We start from the raw sequence: 21,229 nt of genomic DNA on the forward strand, positions 1-21,229 counted from the left end.
AAACAATTATTCTGCGCAGCTGCTAGGCAGAAAGAGCGCCAAGTCACTGGCCTATCCCGAGGCGTAATATTGGGTGGTGAGCGAACAGCCATTCAGAAGTGAATACGTCACTCTAGGGTGTATTTAAAAGGGCCTCTTCTGGTTTCTTCGGTCTTTCCGCTTTACCGTGTGGAGTAATAAATGTCCTCGTCGCAGTACACCCGAAAAAAAAAAAGGGGGGGGGTGTGAAAAGGCGGTTTTAAAACTCTCCGAGGAACAAGAGAAAATTCAGGAGACGTCTTAGTATAAGAGAAACTAAGAGAAATCCTTAGTTCTGCTTTCCTTGTTTATTGTCTTGTCCTTGGTGCACCAATGTCCATGTGTCTCATTGTGTTTTCTGTCCACGTATCTCATTGTGTGAATGATTGGTTGTCTATGTTTTATGTTCTATGTTTAATGTTTAAAAGATTGTTAAAATTGCTTGATTCAACACTTGGTCTAGTCTAACTTGGTTTTCAAAGGCAGTTTTAATATGCAGAGCAGTGGCTAAAGAGTTGAGCTCAGCTGGAAAGGCTGCTTTTTCTAGGGACCAACATGTTTTTTGGATTAAATAAGGAAGTTAAGAGTTTGTCCTAGAAAAATCAAAGTGACAAGGTGCTTTTATCTTAAAATTACAGCTAGAGAAATCGAGAAATTTTGTTTGGTTTAAATATATAAGATGTGTTGTCATTTCATTTTTGTTTCCAACTGGTTTTATAAATTATTGGCCTAAAGTTATTGGATATGATAAAAAAGGTTTACAACCTTGGTAAAAAAGGCTGGCTTAAGATTGGTGACTCAGGGTTGGAGTCATTCAGAAACCAAATGTGTAAAGATAAGATTTAAGAACAGTGTCTCTTTGGTGAGATATTTAAAGCTGCACTATCGTGCATTTATATATAAGAACTGGCAGCAAAACTTTATAGCATAAAGGTAATTTACTTGATGTTGATTTTAAAGAAAATAGATTGCTTACATCGTTAAAGATTGGTTTTGTTTTTCAAAAATATGGTTATACTCTAACATTAAAAAAGAGGCTTAAAAACATAGTTAAACTGCCAGTATTCCATTGGCTACAGTTGATAGTTCAACCGAGAGTTTAAAAATTTTTGATTTGCCTATGTGTCATAAGAATTTAGGTACTTTACAGACCTCATACCCCTTATTAAAAACCTTAGAACAGTGGGGTCTACATGTTGCTACTGAGAAAGTTCAATTTTCAGAGATTGGTTCTTTTTTAGGGACAGTTATCTATCCAGAAAAGATAATTCCTCAGAAATTGGAGATTTGTAGAGACCATTTACATACTTTAAATGATTTTCAGAAATTATTAGGTGATATAAATTGGTTAAGACCGTTTTAAAAAATTCCCTCGGCCGAGCTGAAACTTTTATTTGATATTTTAGAAGGGGATGCTCATATTTCCTCACCGAGGGCCTTAACACCAGCTGCGAGCCGTGCTCTGCAAGTAGTAGGAAACGCTTTGCAAGACGCCCAGTTGAAACGCATAGATGAAACCAAAACCTTTGACTTATGTGTTTTTAAAACTAGACACTTACCAACTGCTGTATTATGGCAGGAGGGGCCCTTGTTATGGGTTCATCCTAATGCGTCTCCCGCAAAGATCATTGAAAGGTATCCAGATGCAGTTGCTCAACTTGCCCTTCATGGGCTAAAAGCGGCCATTACTCATTTTGGAAGAGAGCCTAAGGTTTTGATAGTGCCTTATACTGCCCATCAAGTCCAAATATTAACGGTGACCTCTAATGTGTGGGCAGTGCTGGTTACTTCCTTCAATGGTCAAATAGATAATCATTATCCTAAGCATCCCATCTTACAATTTGCCTTAACTCAAGCCATCATATTTCCACATATTGTGTCTCAGGAGCTGCTCCCAGATGGAATGGTAGTTTATACGAATGGGTCAAAAACAGGAGTGGGTGCCTATGTGGTTAATGATAAGGTTACATCCAAACAATATCATGAAACCTCACCTCAAATTGTGGAATGCTTAGTGGTGTCAGAGGTTCTGGAAATCTTTCCAGGTCCCTTAAATATTGTTTCAGATTCCTTCTATGTGGTTAATGCAGTAAAAGCATTAGAAGTTGCTGGGTTAATTAAGACATCTAGCAGACTTGTAGAAGTTTTTCAAAAGATTCAGCTTACCCTGGCTAAGCGTAGATCCCCTGTCTTTATAACTCATATTAGGGCTCACTCAGGCTTACCGGGACCTATGTCCCATGGTAATGACCTGGCAGATCGAGCCACAAGGTTAATTGCAATTGCCCTTTCGCCAAAGTTAGATTTGGCTAAAGCTTTTCACAAAAGGTTTCATGTGACAGCTGAGACATTACGATGTCGTTTTAACATCTCTAGAAGGGAGGCCAGAGATATTGTGACTCAATGCCAAAACTGCTGTCAATTCCTACCTGTTCCCCATACAGGAGTTAACCCTCGGGGAATCAGGCCCTTACAAATCTGGCAAATGGATGTTACCCACATCCCATCCTTTGGTAAATTACAATATTTGCATGTCTCTATTGATACCTGTTCTGGAGTTATATTCGCCTCTCCTTTGACTGGAGAAAAGGCGGCCCATGTTATTCAACATTGCCTCGAAGCTTGGAGTTCTTGGGGAAAGCCTAAAATCCTTAAAACTGACAATTGGGCCAGCCTACACTTCTCAAAAATTTCAACAATTTTGTCGCCATATGGAAGTGACACACCTGACGGGTCTTCCTTATAACCCCCAGGGACAGGGCATCATTGAGCGTGCTCACCGCACCCTTAAAACTTATTTGATAAAACAAAAAGGAGAAGTTGAGGAAGCTCTGCCCACGGTGCCATGAGCTACTATTTCTCTGGCACTTTTTACCCTCAACTTTCTGAATTTGGACAGTCAGGGCAACACAGCGGCTGATCGCCATTGCCTGGAACCAACTAGGCCAAAAGAAATGGTAAAATGGAAAGATGTTTTGACTGGTCTATGGAAAGGCCCGGATCCTATTTTAATAAGATCCTGGGGAGCGGTCTGTGTGTTTCCACAGGGGGAAGACAATCCATTTTGGCTGCCAGAGCGACTGACGCGGTGACTCGCGGTTCCTGAAAAAGACCCCCGAAGGATTCATCTGCAGATGCTCTCAGCTCCCATTTGGACTCTCCTAAATCGGGTTCCTAGTATATACAGTGAATTTAGATGGTTAACCTATCTGCTTCTCAAAAACCTATGCCCTTGCCTTCTTAAAAGGCGTCGCTGCTGCTAACTTGTACCAATGTAACTCGCTTTATATTCCAGTGCTGGTCTGCTTTTCTATAAGCAGGCCTAATAGCTAGTTTACCACTCTGATCCCTATCCCCGTTCAGACGTCTGAGAACTTGATTTTATTTTGATATAACTGCAGCCCTTATCGCTGCTATTACCATCCCTACAATTGCCGCTGTGACAGCTGACTCAGACATGGTTAATCAAGGTACAGCAGCTACTGTTGTTAATCAAATTTCAGAAAAAACCTCTGAGGCTTTGACCCTCCCACAGAAAGTGGATGTGTTGGTCAATCAGAGAGTTAATTCGCTCCAAGCCCATGTAAAACAGCTCGCGGATGTGGTTCAAATGAGCTGTGTCTCAGCGACCCCACATCCAGGTATTTCACCTCTGAGATTTGTGAATGATACATTTATTTAAAGCCATAATCTTTCTGTTTATTTAAAAGGAAAGTGAAATGGGAAGTTGGACCAGGTACAGCAGCAATTGCAGATCCGGATTTCCAGCGAATGGAACCTGCTGCCCGTGGAGATTTTACTTCTTAAATTTCTTCTGCCTTTTCTTTCTTTCTTTCTTTCTAAAGAGCGGGAATAGGCCTGCTTGATACAGCCCTATGATGTGAATTAGTATTCATAGATGGTTGGTTTGTAAGCTCAAAGCCCAACAAAAACGTGACAAGGTAGCTTAAAGCCTAAGCACTCGCAGCCTTGGAGCAAGCATCCCTCCCTGAAATTTGACTATCTAGGCTGGAAAGTAGCCAATGACTGCGACCCTCAGTCTATGCACTCCAGGGGTTCGTCCCATTGCACTGGGTAGATGAGAGGTCTAAGTCCAGTCAGCCCTTGCCTGAATAACCTGTACCTGAGCAGTTAGAGGTGTTTGCGAGTGGGTACTCTACAGGAAATGTTCCACGAGTGTGGATAGATTTCCCGAAAGTATGCCTGATTGCACAAAGGTTTGATGCCAAAAACCTCCCCTGGTGGCGCCCCAGGGTAGAGACTTCCTTTCCCCGTCAAAAGGCATCGAGATTGGGTATGGGAATTAAACCTATTACAATATCTCATTTTGCACAGGGGATCAGGCCTCTGCTTTCCCTCACTGAGTTGGTGCTGCGTTTAATGGGCGAAAGGCTGTTTTATATTAATAATTTAAACAGGGAGAGATGTAGTGAGCCTCTGTTTCAGTGGCTACACACGTGCATTTTCCAAGATGGCGCTGGCCTCATGTTTCCCCAGCAGTAAACAATTATTCTGCGCAGCTGCTAGGCAGAAAGAGCGCCAAGTCACTGGCCTATCCTGAGGCGTAATATTGGGTGGTGAGCGAACAGCCATTCAGAAGTGAATACTTCACTCTAGGATGTATTTAAACGGGCCTCTTTCGGTTTCTTCGGTCTTTCCGCTTTATCGTGTGGAGTAATAAAAGGTCCTCGTTGCAGTACACCCGATTACTGCCTCCCTGTCCTTATTCGCGGGCGAAAAGGGATTTTGGGGGCGCTCGTTACACAAAGACCCTCTGGAATGCTGCCTATGATGGAAAGAAAGACTTCCCCATGGTTTCTCCGGCACCTGAGCTCTTGGCTGTGTTGCTTTGGTGGCAGGTGTGGCCCAAAAGGAAGGAAAAACAAGGCTAGGGACAGAAGCTGCTGTTCCTCTGAGGTTGGAGCTGGACTCTTTCAGGATGAGAACAGGAAGAAGTTGCAGTTCAGGGAAGCTGCCACACAGCAAAATTTCCCACCCAGCAGGGACAGGATGAGGAGGAGTCATGTGCAGAGCCAGGCAGAAACACCTCACCACACTCCCAGCAGATAGAGTTGTGAGCTGCAGAGGGCTCGCCAGCTGCCCCGTGGTCTCCTCCAGATTATGTATTCTATGGCTGAACAGACCTAGTCCTTTTACAGTGATGATATAATCCACTGATTCATTTCCTCCCTTCCAGGAGTCCCTCACCAGAATGTCTCACAAGGTCTCATTTGATTTAGGATTTGTATTGAAGACCTGTAATATTGGTGCAACATTCCCTGAGTAGAAGTTGAAAATCTGTAGGGATATGAATGGGCTTCTCTAGGCCTAGTATTTGCATAGTATTATGGAGCCCAGTGGTGGACTCGTACCATTGTAGAAAACCAAGTAGGGTGGCCCCTGCATGTAGTCTATCTTAGTTACTCTTCTACTTCTGTTATAAACACCATGACTGGGACAAGTTATAAGGAGAGTGTGTGATTTGGGGCTCAAAATTCCAGTTAGAGTTCATGACCACCACACTGGGGAGCATGGCAGCAGGCAGGGAGACATGGTGCTGGAGCAGGAAGAAAGAAGTCACAACTTGAGACACAAACTTGACACAAACCTGAGGCAGAGAAAGAATGGAGGTGGTAGTCAGAATCTATTGAGTCCTGAAAGCTGGTATTTCTGCCATACCTTCTCTAATAATGTCATATTTCTAATCTTTCCTGAACAGTGTCCTGCTAACTCTGAACCAAGTATTTAAAGATGTTAGCCTCTGGCCTTCCGGTCTGGGCCAGAGCACTGAGCAGATCTTGGGTGGCAGCTCTGCCCCCAACCTCCAAGAACCCAGAGGAAGCAGGGATCACAGGTGCTCTAACTTGGACAGTGTCTTAGAAACTAGTTCTCAGATCTGAGGCCTGGACCAGACCTCTGCCAGGTCTGCTGTTGTGTGGACCCCGGATTCCACCTGAGACATACTGGAAGGTCCACTCAACCCAGAGTGTCAGACAACATATCCTGAGATATTCTAGAGGAGACACTGCACCCAGAATAGCAGACACCTAACTGGACTGCTACCTTGGAGGCACCATATCCTGAGGCATCCTAGAGGTACCACGGTAATCAGTTCAGCTGGAAAAGATCACAGAGACATCTGGACCCCTAGGAGATCAGACACAAGCTAGATAACTGGAAAGGCAGGCTTCAGTCAGAGACAGCAAGTACAGGCAGCACTAGAGCTAACTAGATGGCAAAAGGCAAGCTCAAGAATGTAAGCAACAAAAACCAAAGTTACATGGCATCATCAGAACCCAGCTCCCCCATCAGAGCAACCCCTGAACACCCCATCACACCAGAAAAGCAGGATTCAGAATTAAAATCACTTCTCATGATGATGATATAGGGCTTTAAGAAAGACATAAATAACACTCTCAAAGAAATTAAGGAGAGCACTGGTAGACAGATAGAAACCCTTAAAGAGGAAACACAAAAATCCCTTAAGGAATTGCAAGAGAATGCAACCAAATGGGAGAAGGAATTAAACAAAACCATGCAGGATCTAAAAATGGAAGTAGAAACAATAAAGAAATCACAAAGGGTCAATACCCTGGAGATAGAAAACCTAAAAAAAAAGATCAGGAGTCATAGACACAAGTATCACCAACAGAATACAAGAGATGGAAGAGAGAATCTCATGTGCAGAAGATACCATGGAAAACATTGACATAACTGTCAAAGAAAATGCAAAATACAAAAAGCTACTAACCCAAAATATACAAGAAATCCAAGACAAAATGAGAAGGCCAAACCTAAGGATAATAGGTATAGATGAGGGGGAAGACTCCCAACTTAAAGGACTAATAAATATCCTCAACAAAATCATAGAGGAAAACTTCCCTAACCTAAAGAAAGAAATGTCCATGAATATACAAGAAGCCTACAGAACTCCAAATAGTTTAGACCAGAAAAGAAATACTTCCCACTATATAATAGTCAAAACATCAAATGTACAAAACAAAGAAAAAATACTAAAAGCAATAAGAGAAAAAGGCAAAGTAACATATATAAAGGTAGACCTATAAGAATTATACCAGACTTCTCACCAGAGACCATAAAAGCCAGAAGATCCTGGACTGATATCATACAGACCCTAAGAGAACACAAATGCCAGCCCAGACTACTATACCCAGCAAAACTCTCAATCATTATTGATGGAGAACCCAAAATATTCCATGACAAATCCAAATTTACACAATATCTCAACACAAATACAGCACTTCAAAGAATAATTGGTGGAAAACTCCAACACAAGGAGGGAAACTACAACCTAGAAAAAGCAAGAAAGTAATCTTCCAAAAAATGTAAAAGAAGGTAGCTACACAAACATATCTCCACGGATGTTAGCCCAAAAGCTTGGATTAGCGAAGACTCAATCCGTAGACCACATGAAGCTCATGAAGAAGGAAGACCAAGAGGGGATGCCTTAGTTCTACTTAGAACGAGAAACAAAAATGCTCAAGGGAGCAAATAGGGAAACAAAACATGGAACAGAAACTGAAGGAGGGGCCATCAGGAGACCATTCCACCTGGGTATTCATCCCATGTACAGCCACCTAAGCTAAACACCATTGTGGATGGCTGGAAGTGCATAATGTGAGGAACATGATATAGCTGTCTCCTTAGAGGTCTGCCAAAGACTAACACACTCAGAGGACTATGCTCACAGTTAACCACTGATATGATCAGGGTTGCCCAATGGAGAACTTAGTGAGAGGACTGAAGGAGCAGAAAGGGTTAGTGACCCCAGGTGGAAAGCAACAATACCAAACAACCAGAGCCCCCCAGGGTCTAAACCACCAGCCTGGGAACACATAGGGAGGGACCCAAGACTCCAGAGGTATATGTAGGGGAGGATAGCCTTGTTGGACATAGGTGGGAGAGGAGTTTCTTGGTCCCGTTAAAAAAAATGAACACAGAGTGGGGGGGGGAATGTGAGGGCGGGGAGGGGATAGTGAGGGGGCGTAGGTGCGGTCACTGCCTCATAGAAGCATGAGGAGGGGGATGGGATAGGAGGTTTTTGGGTGGTGGGAGGAAGTAGGGTAAGGGGATAAAATCTGAAACATAAAAACTACAACTAATTTTAACAAGCAAAAATAAAGTTGTCAGAACCAACATCTTTAAAAAAAATGTCAGCCCCCTGGGGGGGGATTTTTTTTCTTTTCTTGATACTAAAACTTGTTCTGAGAATTATATATTGCAGAATACACAGCCTTGGTGTATCTACTGATCAAGCATACTGAGCAGACCTGCCCAAACCTCCGATGTCCTGGAATTCCATCTGGATTCAGTGAAGACACAGCATCAGAGGCTTATCAACTTACTCTTCCCCCCACCCCTCTTCTAAAATCTCAATGCCCTTAATCAGCTTGAAGAAGTTAAAGAAGAGTCAGTGCCCCTATTCCCTGAGCTTGGGGACTAATGTCTGTCTTTCTAGAGACAAGTAGTGGTTTTGTTGGAACAGGGGGGATTAGCTAGGACTTATTGCATAGCCATAACCTATTGGTAGAAATCTGTATAATTATTATCAAGATGAAGTTATAATTTCTTAAATGGTACAAAATTTACTTTGATTTCAAATTTAAGGTTTTCATTGGTACAAGCCTCTTATTAATATAAAAATGAGATGAATATTGATACTCTCATGGGCATTGTGCCTGTATAACACATTTAGGAATACAAGGCCTAGACCCAGCCCTTTTTTAACTTTTTTAACTGATTTGGGATGGTTAACCTATGAGTTAAGGGACTATAGAAAATTCATGGTTTTGAGTTTATTGTTAGGGTGTTTTCCATATTTTATTTAGAAATAGCTGAGAGGAGTGAACAGACAACAGTCCAAGTTACCTTACATGGATAGTTGGTTTTCAAAACATCAGAAGTCCATAGAACTGACGCTACAAATATTTATATATTAATGTTCATTTTGATTAGAGACCTGTCTGCTCCTGACAGCTTCCTGTCGTGGATTCTAAGAAGAAATTGAGCATCCTTGGAGTTACTCCAGTTGTGTGGTGACAGCCACTAGGCAAGAATTGCTTCTCTCTATCTACAGACAAATTACTGTCCAGAAAAGGACACACATGCAGAATAGTCGACTGATTATATCTGCCTAGACAGAGTAATCAGCCCTTAATAATCCTGCATCACTAAGGTCTGTCAGATGATTCTGGGCCAGAAGGCAGAAGAACAGATGCTCCAACGTTTTGTAGTATAAGGAGTGTCCAGGTGTTCAGAGGTCTCTATAAATTGTCTATGTTTTAGAAGCTATGCTTTGTGCTTCCCACAATTATAGTTAACTCAATCATTCTGGATTTCTGACGGGGTTGAAAACTTATACTTTCATAGCCAATCCTGGCTATTTACCTTGAGAGAAAATATTTGAGTGGATGGTTTTCAGCTGACATTCATTCTAAAGCCAAAAAAGCCAGGATCAAAAGTAAGTGTTTTAGTTAGAAGAGATGACAGAGGTTCTGGTTAGTCAACAAAAAGATAGACTGGGTATTAGGACTATCTTGTACCTCACTGGTACAATTAGGAATAAGTATGCTCTAATTGTATTTTGAGAGAAAAGTTTTACTTTAACAGGAAGAGTGATATGTAGGAGGAGCTAAGTGGGAAGGAGTACTGAGAGGAAGAGATGGAGCAAGGAGAGAAGATGAAGAAGAGGAGAAGCTAGGTGATGAGAGAGAGAAAGAGAAAGGGGGCATGGAGACAGATGTTCACATGTCTCCACCAGTCAAAGATAGTTTTTATATCTAGGTTGGGTATTGGGTTACGATTCTGATTGAGCATTACCAAACTTATAAATCCTTTGATTAACATTTTTTAAAAAATCGTATAAGAGCAAAAAGGAAAGGTGGGGGGGCATGGTACAGGGGTGTTCTAAGGAGGGGAAATGTGGAAAGGGGATGGCATCTTAAATGTAAATAAAATATAAAATAAAATTAAAAAAAAAAGATGTTAGCCTCTGGAGCCATTCTTATTCAAACCATCACAGAATCCCACTGCTTTGCAGCTGGCTGCATGAGGATCAGGAGCTCAAGGGCCATCTTCAGCTGTGGTGACTGACAGCAGGACAGCATGGGGAATATATGAAACGTTTCAAAGAGAAAATAAAGAAGGAAGGAAGGAAGGAAAGAAAGAAAGGAAGGAAGGAAGAAAGGAAGGGAGGGAGGGAGGAAAGGAAGGGAGAAAGAGAGAATGGGAGAATGTAAGGAGTTAACTTAAGAAAGAAAGTTAGTTGAGTGAGGGAAGAATAGAAAAGTCTGTGCAGTCACCATCACCTGTCTCATTCCCACTCCCTGTTGCCTCTCTCATTATTTCCCTACATTCTCAGATCTACTAAAATCTGGGATGACGAGTGACAGCAGATATGACCCTGTAGTTTGAATTTATTTCACAAATTTTTGTCTTTTCCTCCTTATCCTTTCCTTCTATTGAAGAAGGTTACCCAGCTGCTTGGGTTGACAACCAAGAACAGCCACCACAGTAACTATAGATAAGACAAATTTGGAGAAAGAATCCTCAAAACATTTCTTTTCCATACTGTCTTCATATACATCAAATGGAGAAGGCCCGGGATGCCCCAGAATTTACATAAAATTAATTCAGTAAGTAATTTAAGAGTAGCATCTGCTGTGGGTAAGACATTGGCGGGCTCTAGAGGTACAAAAATATCAGACCAGCTTGACCAACAACAGATTAAACAAGGAAGCAAGGTGCACTTCAGACAAATTCCCATGGAGACACGACAGGAATGACAAAGCTAATTCTTGAGTGTGTGGATTAGAAGGATTGCTTCATGGGCCCAGAGAGCAAAGGAGCAGTATCCTTGCTGTAACCTGGCACTGCAATGGTTAACGCAAAGTATTAAATGAAAAAAAAAAAAAACAAAATAGAAAAAACTTAGAAACAAACAAACAAAGCAAGCAACCCAGGAGCAGGGATTCTAAAGCCTGATAAAGAATCCCAACAGACTTCTATCAAATACGCAGCAACGAGGAACGTTCGTGTTTGTAAATCAGTAAGTTAGAGGGGTACTGCAACTGCTGGTGTCCAGGACACACTAAGTAAAAGGTCAGAGTGGTTTCAGTTGTAGATGGCTGGTACCCAGCATTCATCGCCACAGACTTAGCTGTGTCCTAGAGTCTACTAATCACCAAGGTAAGGAAACCACCTCATTTTAGGTTGACAAATAAAAGGTACACCGGATACAACAGTCTAGAATAGGGAAGCTGGGCCCAGAGACCCACCTCCATTACTCTAATCTAAAAAGAATGACAAGAAACTAAGTTGGGTGTGGCTAACTGTAAACCAGATACCCACAAAGAAACTCAAAACCACAAAGGCTTAAAACTTCTAAAGTGTACCTTTTCCAAGTTCCTTAAAATAACTTTGGAATAGGAACCAGAAACTAGTGCAAAACAAAATGTAAAACAAAATGTAAAATAAAGCTCTCTCCTGATATGAGAGGGTGACTGCAACAACCTTTAAAGTCCAAAAGAGCCAGTGAGAGCCTCATCCACAGGGGCTTCTTGGTGCTGCTATACTTGGTGACAGCCTTGTTGCCCTAAGACATGGTGTGCTTAGCCAGTTTTCTGGGCAGTAGGAGGCCCATAGCCATTTAGATTTCCAGTGATGTGATTGTGGACCACTTGTAATGTGTCAGGCAAGAAGCCTCATGTACAATGAGCTGGAAGATGTCATTGACAAATGAATGAGTTCATGATGCCCATGGCCTTGGAGGAGATGCCAGTGTCTGGGTGTACCTGCTTCACAACCTGTACACTTAAATGGAGGAGCTCTCTTTGCAGCTGCATTTGGGCTTCTTGCCTTCTTTCTTTTGTGCCTTGGTGACAGCCTTCTTGGAGCCTTTCTTGGGAGCTGGAGCAGATTTGGCCAGTTCAGACATGATTGAAATCAAACCATGGAAAACAGTCTAGTAAGTAGAAAAACCCATTATTTTTTCTTTTCCTTTTTTATTACTTATTTGTTTACATTTGAAATGATATCTCCCTTCCTGGTTACTTCTCCACAAACCCACATATCATCCACTTACCCTGCCTTTGTCTCAGTACTCCTCCACCACTCATCCATTCCTGCCTCACTGGTCTAGCATCCCCCTATGCTGGGGCATCAAGCCTCCACAAGACCAAGGGCCTTCCCTCCCATGGATGTCAGATAAGACCATGGATTCCTCCATGTATACTCTTTGTTTGATGGTTTAGTCTCTGGGAGCTCTGGGTGGTCCAGTTAATTAATATTGTTCTTCCTATGGGGCTGTGATTCTCTTCAGCCCCTTCAGTCCTTCCCCTAGCTCTTCCATTGGTGTCCCTAGGCTCAGTCCAATGGTTGGCTGTGAGTATCTGTATTACCCAGGTACTGGTATAACCTCTCAGGGAACAGCCATACCAGGCTCCTGTCAGGAAGTGCTTCGTGGTATCAGCAATAGTATGGGAATTTGGCATTTGCAGATGGACTGGATTCCTAGGTGGGGCAGTCTCTGGATGGCCTTTCCTTCATGCTCTGTTCCATTTTTTGTCTCTGTCTTTCCTTTGGACATGAACATTTCTGGGTTAAAATTTTCGAGATTGGTAGGTGGTCCCATTACTCAACTAGGGGCCATGCTTATCTACTGAAGGTGGTCTCTACAGGTAATATCTTCCCTTTATTGGGTATTTAGACTAAAGTTATCCCTGTTGGGTCCTGGCAGCCTTTTGCTTCCCTGGCACCTGGAACTTTTTAGTGGCTACCCGAAGGCCCCCCATCCCCCACTGCTATTCAATTTCCTGAACCTCAGTAGTTCTTTCCCTTCCAATACCTGATCCTGACCCCCCTTTTCCCTCCCTTTCTTTTCTCCTACCCAGGTCCCTTCCTCCCTCTACCTCCTGTGATTATTTTGTTCCCCCTTCTATGTAGGACTGAAGCATCTACACTTTGGTCTTCCTTCTTCAGTTCCATATGGTTTGTGGGTTGTATCAAGGGTACTGTGAGCTTTTGGGATAGTATCCACTTATCAGTGAATGTACACCATATGTGTTCTTTTGTGTCTAGGTTACCTCACTCAGGATATTTTTAGTTCTATCCATTTGCCTAGGAATTTCATAATTCATTGTTTTTAATAGCTGAGTAATATTCCATTGTGTAAATATACCACATTTTCTGTATCCATTCCAGTTTAAGGACATCTGGGTTCTTTCCAGCTTCTGGCTATTATAAATAAGTCTGCTATGAGCATAGTGGAGCATGTGTTCATGTTATATGTTGGAGCATCTTTTAGGTATATGCCCAGGAGTGGTGTGACTCAGTCTTCAAGTAGAACTATTTTCAACTTTCTGAGGAACCACCAGATTGATTTCCAAGGTGGTTTGACCAGCTTTCAATTCCACCAGCAGTATTCTCCACATTCTTGTCAACATCTGCTGTCACCTGGGCCTTTCATCTTAGCCATTGTGATTGGTGTGAGGTGGAATCTCAGGGTTGTTTTGATGTGCATTTGCCTGAGGACTGAAGCAAGGTAATGGTTTTGAATGGGCTGCTGCACACTCTGCCAGCATGTGATGTTAGAATCTGGATTGTAGATTGTACTTGCTTCCCTGTACGTGCTCCCTCTACTCCTCTCACATAGACAGCTGCTCTAAGGAGACTGAGTCCTCTGCCTTTCAGGAGCCATTCTGAGTTTCCATGGGAGGTTGCCATGTCCTCTGTCACATGACTGCTGTGACTCTTGCCCTGACATCTGAGAGCCTGGCTAACTTGCTGAGACCTCCCCCCTCCCCCCACCATGCTAAAAAGTAGAAGAGGAGTCTTGCCTGCCTGCATGCTCTGCAGAGATCCCTCCATTCAGTGTTCTGTGGTGCTGTGACCTCAACTTCCCTGGGAAACAACACATGCTGTGTCCTCTCTTTGTTTATGTCAATATGAATCTTTAAATAAACTCTGGTTCTTCTGCAATTCTTCATACTGTCCTCTTGAACCTCCTTGCTTATATAAAACCTAGTATATTCTCCTTTAAGGATCTATTGCTGTGTACTGTAAACCTCAATATAATAGCAAAGCAAGCCAAACCAAACTAAAGGAAGATCATCCTGTGTGACTGAGCCTGGCCTCAGATGCACTGGAATATTCCTGTCTCTGTTTCCTGAGTTCTGGGAGTATGTCAAAACCATTGTGGCAACACATGTTTGTCATTCCAATGATACTTTATTATAGTTACATCAAAGGTGAGAAAAACTTAACAGATACCATATTGGATACTTCTTACATTTTACAAGCAATATGAGTTCCTAGAAATATTCTACTCTTTACATTTCACAACATAACAGAAGGCAAAGTTATGAGTAACATTGTCATCATTATTATTCATTGTAAAATGTAAAATGTAAAATCATAGAATTTAACTTACTTGATAATAAATATTCTAAACAAATATCCTCTCAAAAAATAAGTGTAAAAACAAAACAAAAAAATCATAGATATCTACAGCATATTAGAGTAGTCCTGGTAGCAGTTCCCAGGACCTAACATCAAGACATGAGAAGAGATATACCTTAGTTTTCCCAGTCATACAATGTCACATAGAAAATGAGTACAGTACATCTACCCAGCATACAAGATACACCAGATAGGGGGCACTGCACAAATACAGATGAGGGTTTAAGAGGGTGGCCTGCATACTGTCATTGGCTCTGAACATTCCATTGGATTAAAATATGGATAGACTTTAAGAGGGAAGGCAGGGTCATAGAACCTATAGATGAGAGCTCCATCGTTAGAAACATCATAAAATGAGAGAGTGCAAGCTTCTCTGTCCAGGAAAACTCCAACACGAGTAGGAGGAACACGCAGAGAGAGGGCCAAGACACTGGAATTGCGAGTGACATAACACTCATCAAAGGCATAGTATACAGACCTTTTCCTCATCCCTATAACCCAGTAGCCATATTTAGGCTGATACATTCCATTTTGTTTAACATTAGAAATATGTTGCATTTTGTAGGCCATTTCACCCATTGAGTGCAGTTGGGGTTGAGCACACTTCCCATCATTTAATCCGAGGAGCCAGGCATCACTTTTAGACACATCCACTTCCCAGTAATGCTTCCCTGAGGAAATAGCTGGATATCCCAGGACACCCAAATGGTAGGTCTCAGAAATTTTAAGATTCCTCCTATAGAAACTCAGATGTTGTATTTGTCCTTTTTCGCTGTTAATGGCAATGACTTCATAGTTCTTTGCATGTAGAGTCATATGGACTGCAGGAAAATGAGACATACATGTTTTGAGTCAGATGAAATACAAGGTACAGCCTTATTTGCAACTTAAGCAACCAAAACATAAGGAGAAAAAGAAAGGAAATGTGGAGAAGGCTTGTTTAAAGTCAAGAAGGGGCAGATTCTGTGCAGAGTGGGAGAAGCAACATGAAACATGAGACTTAACAAAGAAATAAACTCTGGAAGACATTGAGAGGAGAGGGGATCATGGTGCTGTGCTTTCTGCTTACCCCAGTATTGCTGGACATCCATGAGCCCTGAAATGATGAAAGTTTATATCAGTAAGTATAAGCAGAGGAATCAAACCATTAAAGTTCATCTCTTCTCCAGATGAGTAGAAGGTTTGGAAATTGTGATATAGGATGGGATGAATGATGATTTCCATCAAATACAATGACACCACAGGGACACACATTATCTGCTTTTCTCTGTCTCTCTTCCCATATTCAGAACCTTACTTGCTTCTATATGCAGTCCAGCCACACCTAGAATCATACATGGAACCACAGAATTTAGCCATCCTCACCTCTAAATGCTTGCAGCATTCTTTTTAGATCTGAAACTTGGAACATTCTTCTTTTGTGGGAGACAATATTGGGCTCTTTCAGTGTCAAGGTCTGACTCCTAGGAATAAAAAAAATTCACTTCCACATCTCAAACCTTTGACTTTTGACCAGTACTGACTCCCTGTCCTTCTAACCAGAGATGTCATTGAGTTCTCCTGAGAATTCTGAGAAGGAAGAGGGAATCTAGACTATTAACTGTAGAGATATGGGGCACACTTATGACCCTGCCCACTTATTTGCTGTGTGATGCTGGGAAAGCCTTATTCTCCAAAGCATGGTGCCTTAATGTCACACTCACACAATGTGCTTCTACTTTCCCTCCTCCTCTTCTAGAACTCTTTTAAATGTGAACTAGTGAATTTTTAAAAAATCAAACTGAAGTAGCAGAAAAATAATGTGTGGCTTGGCAATAGTGTTATATGTAGTTAGAAAGAAGAGGCAGGGGAATCTTTGATTTCAAAAGCAACCTGTTATGCCCAGTGAGTTCCAGGAGAGAGAGAGAGAGAGATCTACAAAGAGGAATCCTGTCTGAAAAAAATCAAAAACATAAATGAGTAAATAGAAACATGGAAAAAAGAAAAGAAATGAAGATATGAAAGGAAGAAAGGTGGATTAGGAAGCATCTGCTATAATAGTCATAGAGTGTGAGAAAGCCATCTGAAGAAATCCAAGACTTCAAACATTTTTGTCAATGAGGACACTGTCAGTCATCTTCTGCTTCTTCAAGTTCTCTTGTTAAGATGACAAAATTTGAAAAGGGAGACAGGAAGACCACACTTAGCCTGACATTAACTCCATATACTAAGATGGAGCCTGATGCTGACAGCTGGGATGTGACACTTTACATACAAGGATGAGGCTTTCCACAGTCTTGTGATGTATGTGGTCCATATGCAGCCATTGTTTCCCTGCCAAAATATTGTGCCCACAAGAGTCAAGTTTCTTTTTTAAAAATCCAAGTGCAACCACAAAGAAAATCTGTATCTCTTCTATACTGAGGGGAAATACACAAGATATTTGGGAATTTTTTCCCACTATACAACTTTGTGAACATTGCAGACACAGAGGTCATACACTACCTAACTATACTCATTACCCAGAGATCCAGAGCTAGATACAAGCCCACAGCATGGACAGATGATTTATCTACTAGGAGTATAAAAGCACATGTAGGTCCAATTGTTTCATCTCACTACTGACCTATGTCAATAAATCTTCATAACCCAGTCCCCTAATAGAGAACCTAATCTGTTCTCAATAATTAAAAGTCCAGACTCTGTCTTTCTTCTCCCCCTCCTTCCTCTTCCTAGAACTTCAGAATAGTATTATGTGTTAATTGTGCAAAACCCCAGAGATATTTATTCTAGTTTAATATCAAATAATTCTCACCACACAATATGCCTATCCTTCCCTTCAGCCCAGACATACCTTGTCAGGACATAATTTACACCCTAAGGAGAAAAAAGAAAACACAGTTAATGACATGTTCTTCATGTTCTTGCAAAACCTGGGGTTACACTTATTGGCTGAAGAAACAAAGTCAAATGAGAATCAAATCAGTCACCCACAGTTCCCCAAGACATGACATAAACACAGTGCATGGCTCTTTATTAGACTTATATGTAAATTATTAAATTCTTTGTCATATACTACCAGGTATTGGAGATCAAAGAGGAAGAAACCATAGTTTGAAAGCTTACATAAGTTTTTATGTGCATACTGTTAAACAAATAAACATGTGACCTTTCTCATGCTACATGTTAGGTATATATTACCTTACTGGAAACTCCTATGTATGAGAAGCTGAATTCCAAATTCTTTCACTCATTTAAACATCTCCCCCTTCTCTTTCTGAATTGTCCTGTGTAGGAAATCAGTTGATCTAAAGAGATTCCTGTGTCTCTCAATTTTACTATCAAACTGTTGAAACAAAGACTCCAAATGAATGGGAATTTCTTCAGGATCTCATATTCAGAGAAGGAAAACAGCACTATTTAGAGGAAGAGCTGGTCTCCTCAAAAGATTTCAAACAGTTGTAATGACTTGTCTGACTACCTCAGAGTGTGACACTGGACCCAGATCATGATGGGAGGATGATGGACAGGACCACACCTGGACCTGGACTACTCATATGTGCATATCCTTGGCTCTCTATTTAAACTTTTTGCTAGGTTTGAAACATAACAATATGTAAGAATTCTTGGATGGTTGGGTTCCACTGGATATTGCTAGATATTTGTAAAGAACTATAACCTTCTTGCTCCCTGGAGTTAGAAATTACCAGTAGCTCCTTCAGTGCGAGTGAGTTTCCTCAACAAGCCTACTTTCTGCACTTGAATTTGGTGTGGTTTAGGCTTACACAGATCTTGGGTTTGGTGTCAAAACCAATCTTAGTTCACATGTGCTGCTGCTAAGCTGTGTCCAGAAGACAGTGTTTTCCTTGTAGTCACCCATCACATCTGGCTCTTACACTCTTTCTGTCCCTTCTTCTGCAATGATCCCGGGCCTTTGAATTAGTGGTGCAGTATATATGTTCTATTTAGGGCTGGATATTCTGCAGTTTCTTGCAGTTTTTACCTTGAGAGTTTTGAGTCTCACTCTGTAATTGTGCTGGCCTGCAACTTACTACGTAGAGCAGGCTGGCCTTGAACCCACCTAAGATTAATTTCTTTCTGCATCCTAGTTGCTGGAGTAAAAGAGGTGGGCCAGCAGACCTCGAGCTAGGATTAAAAAGCCTGTATTTCCTTTTCATTATTGTGGGCTGCTCACATATATTTATTTTATTTCTGTATATTAGAATCTCCGAAGTTCTGAGATCACAGACTACCCCATATGGATTTATTTTATATAACATAAATAAAAAAAGCAGTTTCCACAGTAAAAGGAATTTGGTGAGAGAACTAATTATTCTAGATAGAAATGAATCCTGATGCACAAGTTTGTTCTAACGAAGAACTCAGTACATACATGTCCACTGAATCATTAGTATAATAGAGAAAATACTGGGCCAATTGCAGAATTAAACAACAGATGAATGTTTAAAAATAATATGATATATCGGTCTTTCTTTGCTTGATTCTGAAAATTACAAGGACTTTAATTTTTATTATACTTTACTATTAAACATACAAGTATTTATCTGAAAAAATAATATGATAAGAATATATATTAAAACATTAGGCATTTAAAAGCAAGAAGTATTGTCATTTGATAACTTTTCTGAACTCAAAGAATTTATTATATGTACCCAGCTGGAAACAGAAAAGAACCTATAAAATGATATTACTGAAGTATGTCTGATGTAAACATATTTGATCTCACAATAAATATTAGAATGGGGTAAACAGGGTCTGGAGGCAGAGAAAAATGATCAGACTCATTAGTAAAGAGACAAAATTTCAGAATTATGAAGTGTGTTGGCTGTAGTTATTATGTTAACTAGCTCATTTTAGATATAGATGCATAATTCTATCTATTATGAAAGTTTTCAAGTATGCTTAAAGTAACACAATGGAAAAGAAGCAGTTAGATGATTATGAAGAATTTCTAGAACCATCAATGTCTACAAGATGATAATTCAGACAAAAGAAAGGTATTCAGTACCAGACTTTGACTTTGAAATAAATTACTTAAAAATGTGACAGAGATCAAATACTACAAACTTTATACCTCCATAGATTAAAAAAAAAAAAATACAGTAATTGGGAGACAGAGACAGCAAAAATTCTCTGAGTTCTTGGATGGTACCCTAACCAACAGTGTCTCATTCCACTAGAATCAGAGGCAGTGGGGGTACAAGTCTCAAATCACCAGAGGGAGAAACAAACACTACTAATTTTAAATTCTGGTGATTAACTTGACAGTTGAAAATGTGCTTATATACATATACTCAATAATAGAGCAGGGTAATAATACCCATGATGCAAGAGATCTTCTTTCCAAGGTACAGCTTCGGTATTGATAGGTTGCTGACAAACCAATAAGATAACATTTCCCCTTGACATTCATGCATGCAATGATTCCTCATGCTTCTGAACCTGATTCAGAAAAGACTACAGGAAGAGCTCCCTGTCATCACCAGGAAGAACACAAGAGCAGAGAGGGAGGGAAATGGCTTCCATGTCCCCTGGCTCTCAGACACTGATATCTCATGTAGTCTTACCTGCAGCATTTCCATGGCTGAGAGCTCCAACTGATGTTCCACATCTGACACGAGGTCTCTCACCCACTGCCTCTGCTGCTCCAGCTCGTTTTCAGACTCTCTCAGCTTTTTCATAACATTCTCCTTCTCTTTCACCAGCATCTGCATCTCCTCATTCTCCTTGGAGTTCAGGAGGTTTCTCAGTCTGTTAAACTCTATCTGGACATTTTCTATATCGTACTGTATTTGGTTCTTCAGGTATAAGAAAAGAGAGGAATTTAGTCTGTCCAAATGGGACCAGGAGATACAGAAATACTGCTCTGGGTGGGGAGCTTTCCCTGGAATTGAACTTGGAAAAGGGAATGGATTCTTAGGAAACCATGTGTTTCGTTCTAATGTCTGTTCAGTACATTTCAAAACAGGGATCTTAGGTCACCTTTACTGAGGTCACATGAGCCTAATTGGGATGACTGGATGTGGCTCAGATTTTAAACAGCTGTCTAAGACATTTGTTCCTGCCTGCAATAGTCCTCATTTCACCTCTGAACCCATAAGAGAAGCTAAACCCTGAGACTAGAACTGTGGCCTGTTCTCAGCGATATTCACAACTAGAATTTCAAAAGGCATCAGAGCAGTAGCACCCAGCAGTCATGCTGACTAAGCACTGTCCATGGTGCCATCTCCTCACAGAGCCCAGCTCAGTTGTCATACATTGACTCTGCATCTCCAGCTACAGGAGAACCAGTGGGAGGAGTAATCAAGGCCTCCTAGCCTCATCAACTGCTGGAAAGTAAAGACCCATGAGCTTCTTGCCCAGGTCCCTCACAGGTATCAGACTGATGCCCTTAGGAAGGGTCCCCACTTGCCTCCCAGTCAGCTCTCTGCTGTTGAAGGTCATCCTGCCACTCATCACATCTTTTCTCATTTTCCATCAGCGTCTGCAGAGCTGTCTGCAGCTTCTCCTGTGAGAAAGGAATTCTAAGAGAGTCAAGTTGTGTGATTAGTAGGACTGCTGTTCCTAAGCAAAGGACAAGAAACTTCTGGAAAGACAGGGAGCCCAAGACTGTTCTCTTTTTAAAAATTTGTGTATTTATGTACATAAAGTATTATGCAAATCTTAAAAGTCTAGTGCTCAATTGATTTTTGTATTTTATACTGACCTCCCTATACAGACAAAGACAGAAATA

General features: G+C 41.2%; 1 protein-coding gene across 1 annotated transcript; it reads right to left on the reverse strand.

Moving 5' to 3' along the window:
* Window positions 1-14,718: 14,718 nt before the first annotated feature.
* LOC117695466 (tripartite motif-containing protein 30A-like) lies at window positions 14,719-20,989 on the reverse strand. Its single transcript, XM_034486359.2, has 6 exons — window positions 20,909-20,989; window positions 20,064-20,294; window positions 17,330-17,352; window positions 15,862-15,959; window positions 15,566-15,592; window positions 14,719-15,317 (listed from the first exon to the last, which is right to left on the reverse strand). Exons 1-6 carry the CDS (start codon window positions 20,972-20,974, stop codon window positions 14,719-14,721), a joined length of 1,044 nt encoding a protein of 347 aa, XP_034342250.1. The 5' UTR covers window positions 20,975-20,989.
* Window positions 20,990-21,229: the final 240 nt, after the last annotated feature.

The sequence above is a fragment of the Arvicanthis niloticus genome, chromosome 1 (genome assembly GCF_011762505.2).
Source record: "Arvicanthis niloticus isolate mArvNil1 chromosome 1, mArvNil1.pat.X, whole genome shotgun sequence".
Lineage (NCBI taxonomy): Eukaryota > Metazoa > Chordata > Mammalia > Rodentia > Muridae > Arvicanthis > Arvicanthis niloticus.